General features: G+C 37.0%; 1 protein-coding gene across 1 annotated transcript; it reads right to left on the bottom strand.

Annotated features, from left to right (window-relative positions):
• Positions 1-1,810: 1,810 nt before the first annotated feature.
• On the bottom strand, positions 1,811-24,077 carry HAT1 (histone acetyltransferase 1). The gene is made up of 11 exons (XM_075710161.1): positions 24,059-24,077; positions 22,750-22,821; positions 19,923-19,998; positions 18,049-18,169; positions 11,403-11,582; positions 11,047-11,168; positions 10,442-10,546; positions 9,992-10,098; positions 7,233-7,384; positions 5,814-5,930; positions 1,811-2,039 (listed from the first exon to the last, which is right to left on the bottom strand). The coding sequence occupies exons 1-11, from the start codon at positions 24,063-24,065 to the stop codon at positions 1,872-1,874; spliced, it is 1,227 nt and encodes a 408-aa protein (XP_075566276.1). The 5' UTR covers positions 24,066-24,077; the 3' UTR covers positions 1,811-1,871.
• Positions 24,078-24,294: the final 217 nt, after the last annotated feature.

Here is a 24,294-nt window from a genome sequence, read left to right as displayed (position 1 = left end):
AGGTAAAAAGGAAAAAAATTATTCCAATAGGTTATGAAAAGATTCATCTGCCCTAATCACTGTGTGTGAGAAGTTTCACTATTTGTCTAAGGAAAGCGATTTTGTCCTTTTGGCTCAGTAGTTTCTTTCATATCCATCCTATACCATCAACTGAATACGGCAACCTTCACTACCTCTACCATCAAGCCTACATTTCATGACATTTCTCAGCCCTTTTGGGATATCCATATAACCTGGGGGTGATAGGAAACCTCCCTCCCCTTCCCACATCAGGTACTAGAAGGATGAAAGGAACAGATATGCCAGACTCTTCTGCCTTTTTAGGTTCCCCCCACCCTAAGAAAGTAACTTATGAAGAGGGAAACAACATTCAACCCCTCATAAATGGGCAAACAGCATATCAGGCAGTGTTTTTTCTTTAGTCCTACAGTTTCTTCAAAGGCTTAAGCTTCTTTGTGGGCGGCTTCTGCCTTAGTAATGCAAAAGCTCAAGCAGCGTTAGCACATACTTTCCCAGAAGCACAAGAAGTATCCTGGACCTCTATGCAGAAACCAAATTCTTGAGTTCAGCTTTCCCTCTTCTGGCTTATCACCAAAACCTGAACATGTTCCATAAGAAACCAAAACCAACCAAAAAAACCGAGCCCAGCCCACCAAATCATAAGAGGTCTTTTTAAAATTATTATTAATAAGCAGAAAAGATTTGGATACTACAGTAGGTAAACAACGTAATATTATACAGACAAGATATCCTAGCCAGAAGAATTAAAATTTCTAAAAAGAATTTAATAGAAAATACAAAAAAAAAATTCCACAGGAGGTTTTAAACATTTGGAAAACATTACACTTTCTCCACATCATATCAGATGGTAGCAGAGAACTGTCAATCTACAAACTCCAGTTTTGAAAGCTGGACCTGAATCCCATTAGGACCATGAAACATGGTTAATAAATTTCAATGATCCTTATTCAGATTAAGTCCTTTTGATTACAGGCTAAGACAAATCAGTTCTAAAGTCTGAACTACAAGAAAAGATACCGTAATTTATTCCTTTGAGGGAGGAGAGACAGGAGGACCTCAAGCCGGAGAAGTAATGGATAGCAGAATAGAGTCAAGGAACTATATAAAAGCACTATGTAAAGGCACTTGCTTCCTACAGATTTGTATACTTCTTACATTAGCTAAAGTAGAAATGCTTTCAGAGTCCTTACAAAGTCTTGGCTGTTTCCCCAGCTGTGAGGTATTTTCCTGAAATCATGAACCTGCAAACTTGGGGGTTTGAAAAAGAATATGCTCAAGACGCTTTAGAGGCTTAAGTAGAATTGGTCCCATAGCTTATGGGAGCAGGATCCACTTTTAAGAAAGGGTAAAGAGCCTGTACAGAAAAAGCAAGCCAGCCAGACCACAGAGCCAGTCTTATAACCTGCTCATATGACATTAAACTGAAGAGCGCACAGGCCCCACACAGTACAGCAGAATCCAAGTAGAACAGCCCAAGGAGGATTGAGTTAGGAGAAATTTGAGAGAGATGCAATATTTGTATTGCATAGATTTATGTATTACCTGAATAGCAAGTTATCTATCAAGTCTTGAGGCAAAACAGAAAGGTAAAAGAAAGTTCATACAATTGAAGTGATACTGTATCTGAGAATCTACATTGTTTATTTCAGCAATAAGTGCCCCCAAACCTAAAGTACAACATTTAAAAATCTACAACACAAAAATAGAAAATATTCAAAATGCACAGAAACACAAGTCACCTTTAATGTGATTAAAACGTCACATGAGTTTTTTTGCAGTTAAGTGGCAATTAAGGATGTGCTTTACAACACTGTACAGAAATTTGCAAGTTTCCTGTACAGGCAGGATCCTCATGCTTGTGCAAGTCGTTCTAGGACTCTTCGGTAATCTGAAACAAGTTGTTGGAAGCTCTCTTCTAACTGTTCGTGTTGCATGTTTAGGTCTATTTGGTTCAACTGATTCGTCAGCTCCTCTGGTCTTAGACACCTTCTCATCTTGGCAAGTTCTCTCTGCTTTTTCTAAGCAATCAAACAAATAGTAGTTTGAACACAACCAATAATCATCAAGAATATGGTATTTCATTAAATTTATTCAATTTCAGTATCTAGCTCTTTAGGATGTCCCCCTAATCCTAAGAACAACAGTAACAGTGTTTGATTAGGACATCGTTTCTGTTAAAGCCTCACAGTTTCTGTATTACCAATGAAGTGAAAAATGATTTCAGAGTTTTTTCCTTAACCAAATATATTAGGTCTAATGGTACTCTACTACTGATGATGTATGGCGTGAAAACCTAGACTGTAGAAAATTGACCACGGTATTTAGTTCTATGCTGACATTAATCATACTGGTGTCCCATTATGTGGCTGTTCAGCCAACTAATTTCCCCATAATTGACTATCAAAAATTAATTTTAAGCCTCCTGTACACAGAAAATATTTCAGGAATTGTAACAAATTATTCAAAAGTTACCAGGGATTAGGAGTAACAGCATTGAAATGCAGTAAGATTATTTACAAGCATAAACATATTTGTACAGCAAGAAGATGAGGAGTTCCCCTTGCTGTGTCACATATGTGATATTTTTACCTGTTTCTTAAATACAAAAGTATTTTGAGGTGTTTTTCCTTTCCCCAAATATATTTTATACAGCCGATACCTACTTCTTAACTGCTCAGTTCCTTAGTTACTTTCCATTCTTCAGTCTTCCCTCACTTTGTAAAAGCGGAATGTCACTCAACATTTCATTAAAAAAATAAATATATGCATTATGTGTGCCTGGCATCTTATCAATAAGTCTTTGCAGTGCCTATGGAATCATAGAGTTTGTTAAACCAACAAAATTTTCCCAAACAATTCTACTTCTGCCATCAGTCTCAAAATCAAAGCCCTTCTGTACTGTATTTAATTTTACACTTATCTCCCAAAGGAAAATTTTTTTTCTTTCTATGATTGATGTTGAGGGCCAGGAGGAGGGAGTGGAGACCACAGTAAACTGTAAATGAGTAAGATCAGAAAAACTTTGATAATATCCCACAAATAGGCAAAGTTGAGTTCAGAAAAGGAAGTTCTGTATCTGAGTCCTGATGAGGCCTCCAAGCACATTTCTGGCCAATAATCAAGAAACATTTCCTTGTAGGAAGGATGTCAAAAGCAGCATAGCTGTTCAAATTTTAGATTCATGTTAGCTCTATCTAGTCAGAATGAGTAAGATACTCAAAACATGTGATGAGTTGCCCAAATGAAAAAAGAGATGAGTATCTTCAGAGCAAGCTGATGTCAGCAGAAAAACTAAAACCTCCTTATTCTAGAAGTAATTCAAAGTCTGCTTAATTAACAGGAATATCTGTTAAGATTATAAATATTAGCTCTGAAAAAAGTTGCCAGCTTTAAATGCCCATTACGTCTGATACTGTAGCTTTAGGTCATCTCTAAGTTCGGATTCCAGGTAAAAAGCAAACTCCCTCTGCATGTTTCAGATAATCAGTTTTTCCCATTTCCCTCCAAATACACTACCAGCATATCCAGATACACAAGATTCTGAAACCTGCCATCAGTGACATTTTGCCCGGGCAGTTTCAAGAGGATTCTTTGGGAGCAAGTTATTGGGCTGGGCAGAAAAGTATGTTTTGTTCAAGCAGCAAACCTGAACAAAGTATTATGATTAATAAAAGCAGTACAGCAGTGGTGTTTACTTCCAAAAGGGATGACATGAAGAACAAAGACATGATCAAGGAGACAGGTCTAGCAGCACAGCCCACAAATGAGCATAAAAAGCAAAGTTCTTCAGAAATGGAGAAGCCACAGTGAAACTGAAATTTCACAAGCTGCTCAGCCTCTGAACTACCTTAGAGTGATGCCCTGTTCACTAAGATACCAAATCTTTTATTTCCTGTATTAGTAGTACTTATACCGAGAGCAACGTAGTTGGCCGTATCAGTCATTCCAATCTAGTGATGCCATATACATAAAAATCTCTGTATTTTTAGCCACAGCCTCCTTGCTAATGTGAAGACTTCAAGGCAAATAGATGTATTACAAGCTTTTTTATCTGGCGTTTCTGCATAGAGTTTTATTTCTGCTACTGTTAGCCAGGAAATAGCCGTAAGATGCAATATCATTTTTACTAAATTAAGGTAGTGGCAATTTAGAATTATTCTACATCTGTAGAGCACTGTTCAAATGAAGCTATCAAGTGCTTTACATGAAAAAAAAGATAGCAGCATTAGAGTATGCAGTAATATTCCTGATTCTTTATTAAAATTTGCTCCCTCCCTCCAAATTACTATATATATTAAAAATAAGTCTAATCACAGTTCTGAAAAGTTTTTGAAAACAGCACCATGACTAAAATTTATTGGAAACATTGTTTAAAATGAGTGCACAAGTGAGCTGTTTACTAGGTAGAACTACCATAAACAAGATGGATGTACTTCAGGACATGAAGCTTAAAAACCAAGGAAAGCATGTTGGCTGCTTTAAGGATTCTTTTGAATCCTCATTGAAATAACTGAAAAATTAAAAATGCGATATTCTGAAGTAGCAATATTGTACACCTAGCAATACAAAAGCCATTCATTATTAATGCATTTATTGCATGCAAAGACTGAACTGGAAACAATTGCTAGAAGCACTGGAATTGAAGCTGCTTATGGAATTCTGGATTTCCCCCACAGGACTTCAGTGCTGAGTGAATGAACTGAAACCATCTAACAGTCCCGTTAGCTGAAAAATCATGGCCTTATTTGTAGTGGACACTGAGTGAAATTTAGCAAATGAGACAAGACACTCATGAAAGAGAACAGAAAGTGTTTTGATCAAGGTCCTGCCACTCAGCATGACATGGTATTATCTCCAGATCAGGCAAGTATTTAATACAATGCTGGGTTCTCATTTCTGCTAATAGCCCCCCTAAGTACAACATGAGTACAATCAAAGTTTTGCTATTTTGGTATAACAGGGTAAGTGCCGCTTTAGGAAGGCTTGCAAGCTAATCAAGGTGGTACTTACACTTCATGAAACTTTTCCAACAGGGTTTTGGTTTGCTTAGCAAATACTTAATTGAAGAGACTAACTAACATGCTAGTTATAGCAATAAACCTAGATTTATTTGTGGTCTTTTGACTCTTAATACAAAGACTGATGCCATTAGCAACTAGAAATTTTTTTTTTTTGTAATCTGTATCTCAAAAGGTCAGTTTATACAACATGGACCAACTATATTGAAGATCCTGAGAAGCATACTTAATAGGAACGAAGAAAGTTACTTTAGACTAGTTTAGTACTTAAACTTTACTGCTGAAATTATTTTATATTCCATCTGCATGGAGTTCATGCTGACATGCTAGATTACTTCTAGCAAGCTGTTTTGTAAAGACCTAGCAAGTACAACAGGAATCTAAACTATACCTAATTGCCTATACGTAATCTACCTATTTACCTCTCTTGAAATTTTTGGCTTTTCTAAGATATTTTTAACCTCTTCAAGAAATTGACACCTTTTCTCCTTAAGCCTCCCTGGGCATAATGCCACTTGTAGCTAGATAACATAAGCTTAGTAGTAACTTCCTGCTGGAATTGGGCAGGAAACAGTCAGGAGCCAAACACTGGATCTTCAGCACTGCTATGTGTGAATGTTCTCTGCATCTGTATACGTGTCACTTGAACACTGCATAACTAATAGTAGTTGATTGGCAACATAATTGGCATCAACTACATTTATGGAAATGAAAGTAAAATCAAGTATAATTAGCCTTGAAATAAGTATTAAATGATACTTAAGTCATATACACCTTATAGGGGCCAATCAGTCTTCTTTTAACGTCCAACCGATAGCTTCTGGACTGTTCTGCATCACCCATATCTGTTGCGCGCAATCGGAGAATTTCATAAACTCGTCTTGTGTGTTGCTAATGAACAGAAAGGAGAATAAAAACCATATCTGAATAAAGAGGTCACTCAACAGAACTCAAAGTGGAGAAATACTGAAATGTTAAGAGTAGTTCCTCAGCTTATCAGAAGACAGTCAGAGGCATGGACAAAGCGTCTGTCCAACTTATCCTATCTGGTGTGTTAAATGAATAAGCATTCTTGGTTTTCCCCTCAAAATCATTTTCTTCCATGTAGCTTGTGTATGATCTCTCAAAGTGTTACACCAGCTGTAGAGATGCTTCAAGGACCTGCTGTAAAGTGAGCAGCAGAAAGTCCAGAAGCCAGAGTCCAAAAATACTTCAAAGAACAGGAGTGGAACTAGAGTGACATTAAGCAATATTTTACTAAACAGTATCTACTTTGCTAATTTTAATAATCTCCATATACCTACTGCCCTTCACAAGGCTCCCTGGAACTTCTAAATATGAGAATGAAACAACAATATTTAAAGTTTTCTGTTTACTAGGGAAGAAAATTAAAGAATTAGCAAATGGAGAAACTGAAGTGCTTTTGGAACCAGGATCAGCTAGTATCACATCTGGGAAGAAAATAAAAACAATTGTTTTGCTACTATATTACTATTAACTGTTGCCTCTCTATGAAAACAGAACTTAAGACTGAGTATTATTTTGTTGAGCAACAGAACAAAAATAGGATGGTTTGTCTGCTACACTAGCACATGTTCAGATACTGTTAAAAAAACCCAAACCAACTTAGTTATCCTTTCAGGTTTAAGATACCAGACATAGAAGGCTGCAGATGTAGTTTCCTTATACAAGCTCGTCCATTTTCATAAACACATTTGAATATGGCTTCACACCCCTCATCCCTCAAAGTTTTCATTAAACCACATTCAAATACATTTTTAATTAAGCAGCTCTGCCTTTTCACTACCCTACTCACTAATGAGTTTAATCATTCACTGAGGAGATTACCAACAAATGTAATTGTTCAATTTAACTGTTTAGTTCTCCAAGTGTTTAGAGCTGCCTTAGTAGCAGTTGTTTGATACTTTAGTGTTTTGCATTCCCAAAACAACACTTGTTGTTTGTATAAATATACTTGAAAGAAATGGAAACCATGTCAAATTCTGCTACATCAACAGAATTAGCAGGTAAAAAAAGCATTCATCTAAACCCACAAGCAAGGTATCTCCCTTCCAGATACATCCTAAAAATCTGTTGAAATAAGCCAGAATGTGTAAATTCCAAGTCTCCACCTCTGTGTTTAAATCGTTATTCTACTAGTTATGTCCAACTACAACTGTTCTGATTTAATACCTTATTTATTTTCAGTTTTTGTTGAGCTTCCATCACCATTTCTTGAGTGAAACCTTGCATTAGCTTTCCTGGGGAAAAGCAAAGCAAATCTTGACAGAGCTTTACAAGAACAAAGTCTCTTAGCTTCACATAGTTTTCAGATGGATCTTCAGCTAGAAAGAATCAAAAAAGCATGTAGTTAATATCAGCATTACTTGTTTCCTCATCTCTGCTATGTAATTACAAAGAACTATGGAAAACAAAAGCAGATACAGTATTCATCAGTATATAAACAACTGTGCTTAATCGTAAGCACTGCTATCAAAGTTTTAGGTGTTTGACAGTAGACATTAAAGAGACTGCAGAAAGAAAAACTTTAGTATTTTGTGTATGCAGTACTGTACAGTATTATATATGCATTTCTAAGAGACTGACAATATACATGTTTAACCCAATTTAACTCCTTGGGAAAAGGAAATTAACTCTATGTATAAACCCTTTTTCTTGTATGTTCCATCTATTCTGTATTTGGCAGAGTGGTAGAACTACTAGAACACAAACTATGTGGAAAAAGACTGGTGAAAATATCCTACTGCATACAACTAAACTAGCCCAAGACACATATTGACCATGAGTTACAGTCTTTGTTAGCAAGGAAGACAGGGAAAGGTACAAGGACCCAAAGGACAAGCTTCTCTAAAATTAAAAGGCTGGAAGGACCTAAGCAAAAGCTGATCACAATTTCAAGTTACTTCCATTTTGCTTAAAGTGGCAGCATAACTATCAAAACTGTTGCTTTAGAAAACACACCAAAGTTGAGAACTAGCTTTGGTGAACATCAACATGGTCCCCTATACAACTTTGTTCCCACTTATGAACCATGCAGAAGGAAAATGCTTACAATGTTGTGAATATATTTCTTTCTTCCTTACTTAATTGTTTAGACAGGCTTACTACAAATAAGTAGCAGGGTCATGTTACACCCAACACTCATTTTTCCATGGACTAGCACTGTGGAATTCATTGCTGAACAGCTTATATCCCAGCTGTGTTTTTCTTTAGTTTTGGGGACCACTGTAAACAGTTGAAATTTGCAGTTTAAGGACAATGAAAAGCTAATAAGTTACCAAGAGGAAGGACTGGGATAGAAGTTTTTGCTGTGTACATGCAGCACTGCACAACTGCCAATTTATTTTTTGGGTTGGAGAATGCGTATGATGATTGTATCAGTTAAAATGTTTTGCGCATAAGTGGCCTCATCTTGTATGGCAAGTCTATAGCGCTTATTCTGCAAAAGAGATTGGAGAAGCTGTACTAAAATTAATTGATTCCATTCCTTTTTGCTCAGATGAGTTAAAAGAAAGATGAGGCAGTTTCTGTACAGTAAGCACCATCAGCATACATTTCACTTTGTCAGTTAGGATGACAAGTTATAAGCAGAACAAAGTATTTGCTATAAATGTTAAAAGAATTACTTTGGAGTTCCAAAACCCATTAGCTCTTTCAAAGAAGTTAAGTAGATCTTCATTTCCTCTTTTTAGAAAGGTTAAAGGCTTTACTTCACAATTTTAGATGCTACATAACTAAATATCCTGGCCATATCAAGATTGTCCAGCCTGATTTTCCCCTCAAAAAGAACAATAAATGATTTTGTAAAAGCCTTAATTTCAATAACTTGAGTGCCATAGAATATTGCAAGCTTTCTGCTGCTTTATTCCGTAAAGAAATGAAGACCTATTTTAGGGCACATTTACTGTTTGCTACAACCCTGCATTTAAGGCACTGAGCCATGAACATGTCACATGATTTATGCAGTACCACGTTAAGACTTTGTTTACCCTCAGCTATAAAAGCTATGTAAAGTTTTGTACTATTAAAAGGGAAAAAAAAGTAAATGCATGATGCACATGATTTCCTGTTGCATAAACGAAGTTATACTTCCTTAGGTTCCTATGAACTGGATTAAAATTATGAGGTGGATTACTTTATGTTAGGATTAACCTGTAGCAATGCATTATGAAAGCAAATGTTCTATTGTATTTTAATTAGAATGGGGGAGTTATTCCTAACTAAGATGTGGTCTGAGATAGCACCTAGAACTGAATGGTCAAACCATGTGTTTGAACTGCATTTCTTCCTATACTGGACTTGAAACCACAGGACAGATGTCATGTTTGTAGCTGTTTTTCATGCTACATTTTTTATGCACATACACCCTTTTCCCCCCTCTGCCATTTCCTTGATAATTTTTTATTTTTAGGTATTTGTGCACACATCTCTAATATCATGGATGTCTTCAGCCAGCAATACCTGCTCCTGGAGCACAAATTCTCTACAGATTTTTACTGTCTTTAAAATTTTAGCTTGCACACTAGTACTAATATGCTATTTTAGTTTGGGTCCCCCCCGCCCCCCATCCTGATTTTCAGTTTTGGCTAATAGGAGTAAGTTGAACAAGGAATTTGACAAAGCTTGATCTCTTGGCAAACTCAGCTGTGTATCTCACAATAAAATGGCTAATTAGCTGGTAATCCGTTCATGCTAGGGATTGAATTTTCCTGGTGTGCTGTTCTCTAAGTAAAGGATTTAAGGAGCTACATTATATACAGTTCTTCTATAAACCAGGGTACTATTAATCCTGAACTCAACTGAAGCTAAATCTTCAAAAGGCCATTTAATTCTGACAAATGAACTTGAAAGTTAGTTTGCAGGCTAACAACCTCTGAATGCTGCAAGTTGCTTATTAAACAGGTGAACTGAGTTAAAAATTTAACACAAACCTGTTATATCAAGTACTGTAGGAGAAGACATATAATATCTATGAACTGTTTCAAGAAGCTGCGCACCATGGCCTTCTCCTTGGAATGGTGGCAAGATCAGCATCTGGCTGCAGACAGAGGAATGTATTTTCAGTTTAAATGCATGCATTTGCAAACATTATAAGGTAAAGCCTTAGAAATGAAACGGTATTTCATTTTAGATTAAAGTATGTGTAGCAATCCTCATGTTAAAATATAACTTTTAACAGAGTCTTAAAATTGCTAAGTATTCAAAACTTATTTGAGATTCCCTCTGCTTCAAGAAGGGAACAATGAAATAAATCAGTGCATAGCCAGCCAATAATGGGGATTTTTTTAAACAAATCAACACCATTATAAACAAGTATTGGGAACTTCAGCAGTTCCCTCTTCTGAAATAAAAGGCAAGGCACGAGTTACGCCGCCAATTACCTTACACGTGGCCGGGTTTTGTCTGGGTACACATAGTAATTATAGACTGTCATGTAGCCTACGGTCGCAAAGAGCGTAGCTCCATCCTTATTATACTTCTCAAATCTGCAGATAAAACAGAAAGCCAAGCAGGTCAATTACAGTCGCGCTCCCATGCAGTGTCCATTTTCTTTTCCATTCTCCAACTGAATTTTCAGTGTCAGCAAGCTACTCTGTGAGGGCCCAATGGGTACACCTGCTATGTTCTGAATGTACAATTCACTTAATTGGTGTGCAGCAACTTGGATAAATCAGGCCTCTTTACAGCACTTCAGTGCACTTGCCTATTATAAAGATGAATAGGTGGCAAGTAAAAGAAAACACAGGCAAAGCTCATTTTACTGTTTAAGCCTACATTCAGGGCTCTAACGGACAACAGCATTTAATTCAGCTCTATTCTCAAGGTTTCCCAAAGCATAATGGAGGAAAACTCAAGCCTCATAAACAATGGTTTTTCTTTCCTGGGAAAAATATCATTATACTGCTCCAATAATTGGCCAGCCACAATTAAAATGCAGGCTTTGTGGAGGTAATAAGGTCCACTGTTGCTTTAGAACTGTACTTACACTAGAAAGTAGTTCCATCTTTCATCATCTACATCAATAAAGCTAGCAGTTTCAATAAACCACATCAAGAACGTCTGAAGCCTTTCATGATATTCTCGAAAGCCTGGACATGTCATGTCGGCCTAGGGAAAAAGCCAGGAGAAGTCAGGTGAAACCTATCACAGATGTAAGAGGAAAAAAATATGCAAAAACTAATTAAATTCTCCAATACAGAAAAAGTATGTTCATAATTATTAATAAACTGGTAAAATGATAGTATTTATATACTATAGTTGAAACATTGCTGAAAGCGCAGCACTGCAAAACAAACTTTAATTTGGTTGCTCAAAAGCAGAAGTTTCACTTATTTTTCCTACCTTGTATATCTGATATGTTATATCTTCGCCAGCTTCCTCATTATGGACAGAATATGTGTGCAGCAGCATTCCAAAGGGCCTGAAGTTGACCTCCTTCTCCAGCAGAGACACAAAGTCATCTGTGTTTGTGCAAAAACCAGGAGGAATGATTTCTCTAATTTTACTTTCAACATCATCTGCCTGGAGATTACAAAAGGAGGCAGGATCAGTGGAAGATTAGAAAAAGACAGTACTGATGTCACTATTGTGCTCTAAGAAATGAATATAAAAGAGGTGCTATGGCCTAACAATAATTAAAAAAAGAAAAAAATAACAAAGAAAAAGAAAGTGTTCCTGTTGTTCAGTAGTGACCTTCCAGCAGCAAGTACAGGAGCCGCACTGATGAGATCCAGAAAGGTCACAATGCAGCCACTGCAAGCATCAAAAAGCTCATAGTTACAGAAGTTCATGAACATTTTTACGTTTAAAGATTGTTACATTTGTCCAAGTAAAACCTAAGAGTGTTGATAGCTATTCTGAAAGTGCAGCATATTCAGAAGCTAAGACTTTCCAGCCAGCAATTCTCCAAGACTATGCTACACAGTCTTGTGGAACTCATGTTCCCAAACAAGCAGCTTACAAGAGGTATTAGGTGGCACAGAACTAAGTGGAGGAAAAGCGACAAAGACCAAAAATGGTAGCTCCCAAACAGGAAAGTGACAGCTAGCACACTCTTGCATTCTTATGTCTCCCTGCTTGAAATGCCTGCCTATAGGATCAGCTGCAAAACACATTACAAACTTGGAAGACAACATCCTGCATTCAAATCAAACAACATTTTGAAAACAAAGTTTGACATAAAATAATAAAAATGTAATTTAAGGATACTGTCAGCAAATCTGACCTATAGTCTAACAATACTGGGGAAGAAGAAATATTCTGACACCAAAATTAAATTCAGAGATTAAAATTACTCTTTTCAGATAACCAAAGTGAAAGTTAGAGACTATCAGCTGAGCAGACTTCATAATCCTTTTCAGACCCCAAAAAGACCACTTGATTGAATACATTTACTACTTCTTTTTAACCATGAATATTTGATGAAGTTCCACAATAACGTATTACTGCTTCTCACCAGGCAATAAAACTTAATGAATTGGTCTCAACTTAACAAAACCGTACTCCTCAATACAACCCCTAAAAGCCTGACATTACATTCAACAAAATGAGCTTACATTCAATTCAAACTTTCCTCTGGACAATGAATCCAGGTTTTTACTTAATGGAGTTTGCCGTGAGTTCAGCTGTAATGTTTGTATTGTATCTATTTCCACAAGGACTGACACAAGAACACTTTGTGTTAACTTACTAAGCAGCTCTTTCACACCGTTTACATGCATGATGGGTATTAGTTCAAAACCAAGACCCTTGCTACTTAGCATTCAAAACAGGGAAATTAAGATGCTCAGAACAAAATACACTACAAAAGGCTAATACAACATGCTACTAATTCCTGTCCTTTCAGCTATAGTCCCTTAAGTAGAAGCAATGCACCTGCAAATGAATAGCACTTTATCATTCAGTTACATTTTTAGTGTAGAGAAAAATGGATGTAGCTCAGCACAAACAAGTTTTATTCTTAATGGTTTGGTACTACCAACATTTATATTTATATTTGTAGAGAGAGCTATTAAGCAGTTAAAATATAGCTCTACAATACTTGGTGTAAGAACCCAGTTAAAATGCGTACAATCTTTACATCCATTTCATTCTCAAAACAAAGGAGATGCATTTATTGGCACCTTTGCTATCCTTCTTAAAGCAATATTAGTTAAACATTTTCTTTATACTTACTGATTTAACTGCATTATGCAAAATCAGCCATTTTTTTCAGAATCAATGAATTACATAAAGAAAAAGTATTTGTATGGAACACATTGTAGAAATGCTGGGTTTTTTTTTTAAACTGTGCGAGTACATTGTTTACACAAATCTTAAGTCTGCACTGCTGACAAAGGTGTATGAAACAGCAACTAAGAATCTGCACCCACTTTCATTTTATATATCTGAAAAAGTATATGCAAAAAAAAATCTAGAATTAAAACGCGACTTCCAAGCATCAGTTCAATAACTCAGACTATGTGGAAGATATCTAAAAAGGGTGAATATGCAGTATGAAGTACTACATAAATAACGTTTAAGTAATTTTGCTCTCATGTTTTTAAGTTTCTTCATTAGTGATAAGGGAGACAAACTTTCACCTGCTGAAAGCATATAAGATAATGAACGCATCCATCACTGACTGCCACCACAGAAAAATCATTTTCCATAAAATAGAAAGAATTAAATCATGAGAACAGAGGCTTAGTAGATAAAGCAGTAGATAATCCTTCTTAGTTCTATATGACCACAACATATTTTCACCTACTGCCTCCTAAAAGTTCTCTCGCCTTGAAATGGGGCCTGACATAATTTAAGAAAATAAGCTATATTCTTCAGTTACTTTTAGGGTTAACAAGATCTCCCTTTCTGACAAAGGAAATCCCAGAATCTCCAGTTTGAGTGGTAGCATAAGTTTAAGTGATCCAATTTTCAGTTAGTAAGTCCTGGAATACTGGAAGCTAGAAATATCAGTAGCACACAAATAATTTGTTTCATTAACACTTGTACTTTTTAATGGAAACACACATTATATAGTAGGCACTTTCCAAACACTTCTCTCTGAGGTGCTCATAATCCAAGGAGTTACCAAAAACTTGTTCACTGCCTTTCCCTTGTGTACTATTTTGATATTGGCAGAGATTCATTTCTTTTATCAGAGCAAGGCACTCATATCTTCTCAATTGGCACAGATGTACATGGTGACACACAAGTTTCTGTTCAGAAAAACAATCCAGTTGACTGCTGCAGCAGCGTTAAACATCAGCAAAGCCACTTACAATGAAGCATTCAAAAACCTGAATTAAGCCAGCCAAGAGTTGTTGAGCTTATGGTTCATGCAAGTACTGCCTGTAATGTATTACCTTCATAATCAGAATCATGTGAGGTGATGATGGGGAATTTGGTATAGGCTTGTAACTAAGCTTGATTTGTAGTAGAACTACTCAAGTGGGCAGCGTCTCTTTATACATTCCATATAACTCTGGATAATTTTAGAATAGAGATTATTCTTGTACTAACAGGCAGTTATGACATTTGCATACCATGTAGATGCTGTTTCAAAGTGGCTTCATTTAAAATAATTACAGAAACATATTTGAAAACTTAATTTCTCTAACAGTTATATGTATTAATTCCAGTGGGCAGCAATGGAGTGATCAGTAGTATTACTTCAAACAAGGATGCCCAATATTAAAATTTCACTTCTTCATTAACTTTTGTGTAAACCAAATGTATTAGACCAGCTGCAAAGCAAGATAAATACATTTATAGTAAAGACTGTTTCAGAGCTTACTGAAATACTTTCCCCCACCCCATCATAAAATCCAGATGAAAAGGAAGATACTTGAACAGCTGCAAATCTCAAAGCAGCAAGCAATTTGGAGGTCAATGCTATTAATATTTACACTAGAAGAAAGCAGCCTCTCCTCAGATATTTGAAAGAATCAATTCCACCCAAGGGATAAATCCTGTCCATTTTCACTAAATGAAGTGCCAACTTCCATTCAAAACATGATCATACTTTGCTGAGCCTTCCCCACTAACAGGGTTTGTATTCATCTTCAGGGAGATGACATTAAGATGCATAAATATGACTGGCTCTTGACATTTCAGGATCTTATCTTTTTCCTCATGTTTGAAAAGATCTTGGAGAAAAAAAAATAGGGGTATTGGGAGGAATATTTCTGTCAGTCCATAGCAGAGATTGTAGCAGCTGCTTTAGCAATAATGGAACCAAACTTAGTATCACAGAATAAAACCAATTGCTGTTGAATGGGCTTGTGTGGGTATTTACATACAAAATCCTAAGCTGTGAACAACTTTGCAGAGCATTAAAACTAACTTCTCACCTGTAACCAGTTATGTTAAAGGCAGAGACTGCTGTCCTTTCCTAAACACCACCTATTCACAACACAAAGATTACCTGTCACATACAGCAATAGTCCACATCTTAGTATGATTATCCTGAAGGAGCTGAGATCAGCAACCAGTTAACTTAGAAGAGTAAGTGTAAATATGCATTTAAATTAACACTCTGCTGTAATGACAGCTTATGTTTTTAACCTCTGCAAATGTTTCCATATCTTAAGGCAGTTAAACTAGTGGCAAATACAAATGCAGAACAAGACTGATGACTACCATATCTTTTTTCCTACTAAGGTTTAGATATAGCCATATGAGCAGCCTATTTGGATGCACAGTGTTAACAATATCCAAAGGAAGCCCAGGGTAAGCTACCACACTGTTCCGATTCAGTCTGGAAAGTATACAGAAGCCTCGCTCAAAAAGATAATCTTTTTTTGTCCCCATCTCAACCCTAAAGTAATTGGAGGAATCATTCAGTAGATGAAGCAGGGCTTGAAAGAAGCAAGGATTGAGTGATCAAAAAAGTCAGAGAGTGTGCTCAGGGCAAGACAGACCTTGTTTACCTTGCTCATATCCCCAGAAAAGTAAAGTGGCTTTGTTATTTGTACAGAAAATAGAATGTGAGTAAAAAGGTGCTACAGTGTGGATTCCTGTTGTGACATGATTTTGAAATTATATTGAGAAAAACTTGGACTGTTTTATTTTAATGATTACTACTTTGCCAACAGGCTTTCCTTTTTTCCTTATTTCTAAAAACCTTCTAAAGATTGAAGAGCATGACCTTTCACTCCTAAGATATGTTGCCCTAGCCTCAAAAGTATTTCAGACATGTCCAGGCACATAGGCTGTTGAACTAAGTATATTCTAATACAACTTCAGGACAAGGAAGGGCAAATCTTTAAAATCCATTTAACAAAGTAATTCCAGCATTTTTTTGTTTAGAATAGGCCTTTTCTTGAACATATTTAAATAAACTCAGATAAATTTGAAATTAGGAACTTAAAATAGAGCTTGAAGTCATAAAGATGTTTACTTTTTTTTTTTTAAAAAAAGCTTTTCTCAGGCAGAGCAATTTGAATTCAGTGCAAATGTATAGCCATTTCACACTACAGAGGATTACAAAGAGTCATCAATAAGCATATCAATAGCTCTTTTGGTAAGAGATCAACTCAATTTTTTCTTCCTTATAACTAAGTAAAACTCAGATGATATTAAGTTTTCTTAATGCATGAGAGACCACTCTGAAAAATTGAGTTTTTCTAAGTAACTGTATAGGTACTTACAAAAGTATTTAACAGTTAAAAAAAATGGTTAAGAAGATATTTTATTCCTATTTGTAAGTTCCATATACCCTTCTTCAGCTGGCTGAAAAAAATGATTAGCTTTGCTTTTGTGGGATTATCTCAAAAATATTCTGAGAGCATATAGGCAGAAGGATTAAAAAAAGCTTTTCTACAAGTGTTCTATAAGCTTGGAAAAGCTTATAGGCAAACAGAGAAAAAAGTAAAAAAAAACCCCAAACCAAACAAAACATCCTGCAGGTAACTGTATTATTGTATTCCTTTAAGTGAGACGTAAAGCACACATGATACCCAATCAGAAGTTTCTAATATCATTTCTGCCTTACATGTTCTCCACATTTACCATTTAAAGAGACACAGTCAAGTATCCTACCTTATGCAGTGTTTACAGAAACCTCCTTTTCCTTCTTACTGAATTTTGTTCAATATAAAAAAACCACCAATGCTAGTCCTCCTCCTGTTACAGGAGACAGTTAATATGAAAACACAGACTTGCTCAATTGTGGTTTTTTGTGGAACTGGCCTTGGTATTAGCACTGCCCAGGTTTCAGCTGGGATAGAGTTAATTTTCTTCCTAGTAGCTGGCATAGTGCTGTGGTTTGGACTTAGTATAAGAATAATGCTGATAACACACTGATGGTTTAGTTGTTGCCAAGTAGTGCTTACACTAGGCAAGGACTTGTTCAGCTTCCCATGCTCTGCCAGGTGCACAAGAAGCTGGGAGGGGACAGAGCCAGGACAGCTGACCCAAACTGGCCAAAGAGATATTCCATACCATATGATGTCATGCTCAGTATATAAACTGGGGGGAGTTGGCCAGGGGGCAGTGATCGCTGCTCAGGGACCAGCTAGGCATTGGTCAGCAATTGCATTGTGCATCACTTGCTTTGTATATTCTTTTATCATCATCATTATTATCACTTTATCTTCCTCTGCTGTCCTATTAAACTGCCTTTATCTCACACACACACACACACACACCCCCAGTTTTACTTTTTTTTCCCAATTCTCTCCCCCATCCCACCGGTGCGGGAGGTGGGGGTGAGCAACCAGCTGTGTGGTGCTTAGTTGCCAACTGGGGTTAAACCATGACAGCACCTCATGTTTGACTGTACTGTTTGACACAGTTCTGATGGTAGTGCAGTCAAAGGTGGAACAATGGGAAAAAGTATAGATGAAGTTCAAAGCTTTTTTCAGCTTCGCAACAAAGGAAGCTTTGTTTGTTTGCTTTTACTGTAAATCATGTTTGGGTGGGCAATTACTAAACCTAGCATTCTTGTCCGTATCGCAACTAAACCTTCTCAATAGTATTTTAAGTGCAGGTCTGGTTCTGTCTTTACCTCCACACAGTCAAACTTTTCATTAACTTTAGACGTATATTCGATGCGGAAGAGCGTCGACAGGTTACCAGCGATATAGTACAAGAGGATCTTCAGTCCCTTGTAGCCAAAGGCAACTTCACTGAGGAGGAAGAAAAGAGAAATCAGGAACTCTATACAAAGTTTCACAGCAAAACATTCACATCACAGAGCTTTCATTTAATAAGCTTTGAAGTTCACATCGTCTTTCCCAGTGAGGTATACTAAGCTTCCTAATAGAAAAAGGGAATCAAACTGGATGTACAGTATCTAGACAGAGATAATGCCTTACACTATTTCTACTAGTTATTTTGCTCCTCTAGTGGAGAAATGTAACATGTTCCTGAACTCAGTAAGGCAGTGTCTGTGCACTTACTGTGACAGCTCAAGACCTGAAACAGCTAATAGTGCATTTATGTTTCTCAATACCTTAAACTCATTAACGTTTATTTATATTAATTGATCAACAACATTTATTAAAACTTACTTTGCAGTCTAGTATAATATTTTGGAATACACTACTGTGATTTATACTGTATAAAACAGATAGATAACCAGTCATAGCAATAAGAGCGTTTTCGGTGGACAGTTTCTGTATACTTATCAAATGTAACTAGAACAAGTAAATGCAAAAAAAGGTATGGAATACAAAAGCTTTTTTTACACTTTGAAAATATGAGTTGCCTGAACATAAACACTATACTGTTGTGAAGTACAGAGAATTTCTTTTCAGGCAAAAAACTGAACTGCAGAAAATGGTAAAGTTCAAAGAAACAGCTTCCTTTTTTTGTTATTTTAATGTATAGTTAAAATTTTTTTACTGGTATTTTTCTTTTATGGTAGCACATTTATAATTTAAAATTTGAAGTATAAGTGCCAGAACTAGAATTTGCTTGTTAGTTATACTGACAGATTGGAGAGTTCTCCCATTACTCAAGTATAATTATTGTCAATGATAGCTGCAGTAGATATGTAATGGTGTAACTAATTTTATTACAATTGATATAGGTAGTTCATCCTACTCAGAGTATGTAGAATGCTTTTTAAAGGAACTGGAAATTAAGAAACTCGACTACTTCAAGAAGTCCAGATACATGCATGTGGATTTTCCTTAATGGTTTGGGTTTGGTTTTTTTTTTGTGGTGGTTTGGGTTTTTTTAAACTATGGCCAGATTGTTGAATATCACTCTACTGAAAATATTAAATGACACTTTAACACTAGGAACATAGTGGCTAACTTCTCTACAATATTAATGAAATTCAGCATACTTGGAAAAAAAAGAAACAATACTTTTCTATAGTTTCTGTATCCCCTGCATGTCTAACTGGTTACAGTTACACATTAGAGAAAATAAACGCCCGAATTCAATACAGTTAGCATTCAACGATCTAGAACAGCCACCAATATGAGTTTAAGTTGACTTGACTTAAGTTAACTTGACTTCTGTGTTTTGTTCACTAAAAATCCCACGTAGCAGTAAAAAATAAATTGATGTACTGTTGCTAGATATTTTTTTTTAGTACACATTACTGTGAAAGCTATTAGCAAGTATTGATAATTCTTTCCTAATTTTCCTTAGAAAAATGCCATGAACACATTTAAACAAGTAATTCTGACTACAAAATCAGGTAGTTCATTCTCTGCTAATCTACCTTAAAAATGTATAAAATGACTACAGGCTCAAACTCTACGAGCTAGGCACCAAGGCCACTATTTAACTATACAGTCATAAAAGTGAGGTATTGCTGCATCATTTAAAGTAGCTTGGTATAGCAGGATTTCTTGTTTTCTTACAATTTGGAAGCAACTTTCCCCTTCCAGACCTATTAATTTGACTCTTGATACTTTAACTTACTCGTCTCCAAACACTTGATGGCTATATTCTGGATTAAATGTTGTGTTGTCATCCTCCAAATCCTCAGGAAAGCGAACTGAGGAGAAAAAAAAAAAAAAAAAAAAAGAAAGAAAAGAGCATGACCAAATCATCAGCTTCAGTTTGTTTACCCACAGATGCCAAGCTAGATGTTAATGCATTCTTTGACTAGAGTCAGACAAATTCAGTTATGAACCTATCTACATTAGGCTGGCATACAAACAAAATAAAGACATCTTGTGCCATTTAGATGCATGTTATTTGATCTAAGGAGAACGTATCATTTAGCAGAATAAAACTGAGAAATAGACACAGATGTATATGTGTAGACATTTCATGTATATATCTCCTGAAAGTTACTGCCTTTAACTTCATCTTGAACAATGAGGACACTGCCCAGCTGGATATTCCCACAGTAAGCTAGACGGATCACGTAACCAGCGCTGCCTTCTCATTCTGCCATTCTTCTCCTACATGCAGGTGAGAACACTCCACTGTAGGGGGTTTTCATGGAGTGATGAATGGAAAGAAATGTTTATGGGCATTTATGTTCATGTCAGTTTTGGAGAATCAGCACAGATACATACAAAACAGTTGCACCAATAGGATACTGGTACTTGTACCAATATTACCAAAATAATTACTGATGTTTTTTTCCCTGACTGTTTACTTTTCCTCAAAGCCTAGTATTAAACAAGGTCTTTTCTGGTAGTGTAAAAATATTTGCTATAATGGCATCTACTCAAACTCAGGAACTTACCGAACAAGCATTTTATTCATGCTTATGGAGTTACAGCAGTTGCTCCACCGTAATTGTGACAGGAGTTCTTTCATCATGAAATATATGATTTATGATTAGTGGATGAAATTAGAGATTAAAGTAGGATTTTCTAGGAAAAATTTTAGATGACTGAGATACTTGATTCCCAAACATCCTCTGTGTATTTGCAGTTAAAAAAGTTACCTAAAATTAGAAGGGATAACTCTTAACTTGGGCATTAAAGTGACAGTTCAGCCACATTAATGAGGCACAGGTAGCTCAAGACAACAGTTACACATTTTTAATGTTGAATGAGTCAATATTGCATTAGCATGAGCATGCAATGTTGTAGGAGTTAATACTGCTATTAAAGCTTTTTTTTTTTAAAGCATGTGGAATATTGAACTACAGCTTCATTGCTGCTTTACTCCATAAAAGCAGAGATGAGAAAAAAGTTTTTTTTCTGATAATATTAGAAAGGAATTACTCAAAGAGAAAAATACAAATTATGAGTGTTCTAGTGACAAGATAAGAGTTTGGCCCTCTCAAAAGCAAGAGAATGGTTGCTCTTGTCTTCTCAGGTTTAATTCAGACAGCAACAGATTTGAGGCAAAGTAGCAATGTTAAAAAAATAAAAACAACAAAAAAGAAACAAAACGAAAACCAAAGAGCAATTCTGAATTGTCACCATGGAAGAAGAAGAAATCAGGACCCTGAAGAGGCTAGTGTATGACTGCTTTTATATGCACGTGGGAAATACATGCTTTTCTTTTTTTTTTTTTAATGGTACCACTTTGTAGCTTCTCATCTTTTCTCTTAATATAATCTGTATGTGTAGCACCTACATTCTCCGAAATAAAAAAGGAAACTAAAAATATTAGCCAAGATGGGCAATGGGTATCTTGATGAAAAACCCTCTAGCAGTCTCCCTGAAACCTGGTATAGCAGCTCCTCAGATTTCTAGACAAATTCACTCAGATGTCATTATCTCTCATTCTTTCCTTTGGTTTTAGAAAAGTGGAAGAGAAAAATAAAATGTTAGATCTAGTCATAAAACCATTATTTGAAACAGTATTTAAGAGCAAGAAAAATACTTCACAATTACAGTGGCTTAAAGACTTAAGCATTTTGGTTATAATGACATTTTGGTTCACAAGCCAAAGGTGATTGTGTATTAAAAATGCTACGACACCATACAGAACAGATTGCTAGTACTAGTTCTGAAAAGTGCTTAACAGGTTCATTACTTTTATTTTCTTAATAAATTATGGTATTTGTACTGCTCAAGGGAACAAATTGCTGAAGACCGCTATGCCTTATTCTTCCAAGTTATTACTGCTGCATGTAAGTTTGAGACATAAGCAAGTCCACCAAGAGTTCAGTAATCCAGCCTGTATTCTGGGTGTCCTAGTAAGCAAATTAGCTATAGAGAACAATAAACAGGTCTTGAAAGAGTGACATTTTTTCTGTTCAGCTTTTAAACAATTTTCATTAAAAATGTCTTGTGTAATCCAGATGTTGGCGGGGGAGGGGAAGGGCAGCAAAAAACCCAACCCAACAACACTTTTCAGTCTTCTTTCTTGATCCCCCTCCAAAGAAAGAGCAGAGGGAAAGATGTTAAAAAATATATTATATATTATTAGATATTTGTAAGCCTGAAGAAATGAGTTCTGTTACTATGGTCACCATGAAGATGACATATACTTAAGACTGTACCACAGAATAAGCTTAGAGAAGAAAAGGGAAACTAAAAGAACATAGTGAACACTTGAAGAAAATAAGACAAGATGTAATTCCAATGCACTCTGGTAACAGGCTAATAAATTGCTGCTGACATTATTATGCAAAGACAAGACTGAATTTCCATAGCTGTATTTTAATTGCAGTACTCTCAGCAAAATTAGACTATATATTCCTATTCTTGTGTTTGTATATTCACATTAATAAGTACATATTAAGACCTGGGTGGATTTAAGTGTAAGGAAGTTTCTTAAGAAGGTACTAAAATATTCCAGTATCAAATGCACAGTATTTAAGAAGTGACATTACCTAGTTTCAGCTGAATTGCTTCATTTGTATTACACTTGTACTCAGCCAGCTTCTTCTCCATAGCAGTAAGTCCTGAAGAAAAAGATTTTTTTTTAAAAGTTAAGAGGTGTACAATCTATGCGTCACTATTATTCAAGGAACGTATTTAAAAAAGGGTTCTTAAACCCAGAAAAATCACACATCACAAACCCACCAAAAATACTGAACAAGTAGGTAAAAAAACCTACAATATGCTACAATGTATAAAAGGAATACAGAGATTTCTCTCTCACAGTTTTCTGGAACTAGAAACAAGAACTAGAACACAGACCACAAGTACCTCTCTTTTTAGTTTCTGAGAATGAAGGGCATGACAATAAAAATATTTAAATGTTCTAATTCGTTACCAATAAAACATACTTAAAAGCTGTAAATAGAAATTAAGAATTCAGTCTAACAGATGTTTCTTTTAAAAAACATGTTAAGTAACATGTTTCAGGGCATTTCAAGTGTTTGTATTAAGTCATTCTCATAACCAGGTGTTCATGAACTACAGTGGCATGTATACCACCAGCAATTATCTAGTTACCACTTCTCTTCCAGACCGGATGCGGAAGCAAATAACAAATTGTATCTAGTCTGTTTTTCAAAGCATAATCCAGCACAGAAGACATGTGTCATGGTATTTTTCAAGTGTTTTACAAACCCACCCCCATCCTTTCATTCCAGAAGCCTCATTAGAAAGTTCTTCCTCTAACATTAGATAGTAAACTTTAAGCAAAAACAAATTTGGGTTTTTGATTTCTCCTCGACGCCCCCCCCAGTAAACTAGTGGACATGGAGGCACACGCTGCCTTACCACTACTAGGCGTGGGGACCAGGAGCCCGAGGATGCCTGCCTGCCCAGCAGCAGCAGAAACATAGCAAGAGGGGGGTAGAATGTTAGCCCCGCTCCCCACCCAGGCACCCGGCTCCCCCGTCGTCCGAGCTCACCGCGGTCAGCCCTCGCCGGCATCCCCGCCCGCTGGTCCCGCCACGGCCGTCCCGAGCTCACGCTCCGCTTCCTTGCCCCACGTCCCGGCCACAGCGCTCCCACGCGCAGGCGGCACCGGGGCCCTGCCAGCTTCCGAAAGAGCCCAGCCGAGGGGAACGGTGTCGACCGCCCCCGGGGCCCCACTCCCCCTCACGGAGAGCCTCCGGCAGCGCCCAGACCTGTTCCCCCAAGCGGCCAAGGCGCCGCCCGCCTCCGCGATCGGGGTGGCGGGGCGGGCCCTGTCAGCCCTCGGAGCACAGGCGGACGGCGCAGGGCGGACCAGGCCCGGGAACTCACCCGCCATTTCCGAACAGCAGCGGCGGCGGCGACCGAGTCACCCGGGCAGAACGAATCAACCCGCGCGCCCACTCACCGGAAATGAGCGCACACTCATCCACTTCCGCTTCCGCCCGCCGAGACGCGGCGGGGAGCCAATAGCGGCACTGTGCGAGGCTCGTGGCCCATGCGCATGCCCGGCGCGGTCCCGGGTCCTTTCGGTCCCCCCGGCAGGGGCCTTTCAGAAGCGCATCCGC

The sequence above is a fragment of the Pelecanus crispus genome, chromosome 5 (genome assembly GCF_030463565.1).
Source record: "Pelecanus crispus isolate bPelCri1 chromosome 5, bPelCri1.pri, whole genome shotgun sequence".
Taxonomy (NCBI): domain Eukaryota; kingdom Metazoa; phylum Chordata; class Aves; order Pelecaniformes; family Pelecanidae; genus Pelecanus; species Pelecanus crispus.
This window is presented reverse-complemented; position numbering and strand designations above follow the sequence as displayed.

Excerpts from the sequence above, each read along its gene's own strand:
- HAT1 (XM_075710161.1), bottom strand. Across the intron at positions 19,999-22,749 it reads AGCAATTCAGCTGAAACTAG|TTCGCTTTCCTGAGGATTTG; the intron begins GTAATGTCACTT and ends TTTTCTCCTCAG. Across the intron at positions 10,099-10,441 it reads AAAACCCGGCCACGTGTAAG|CCAGATGCTGATCTTGCCAC; the intron begins GTAATTGGCGGC and ends CTCTGTCTGCAG.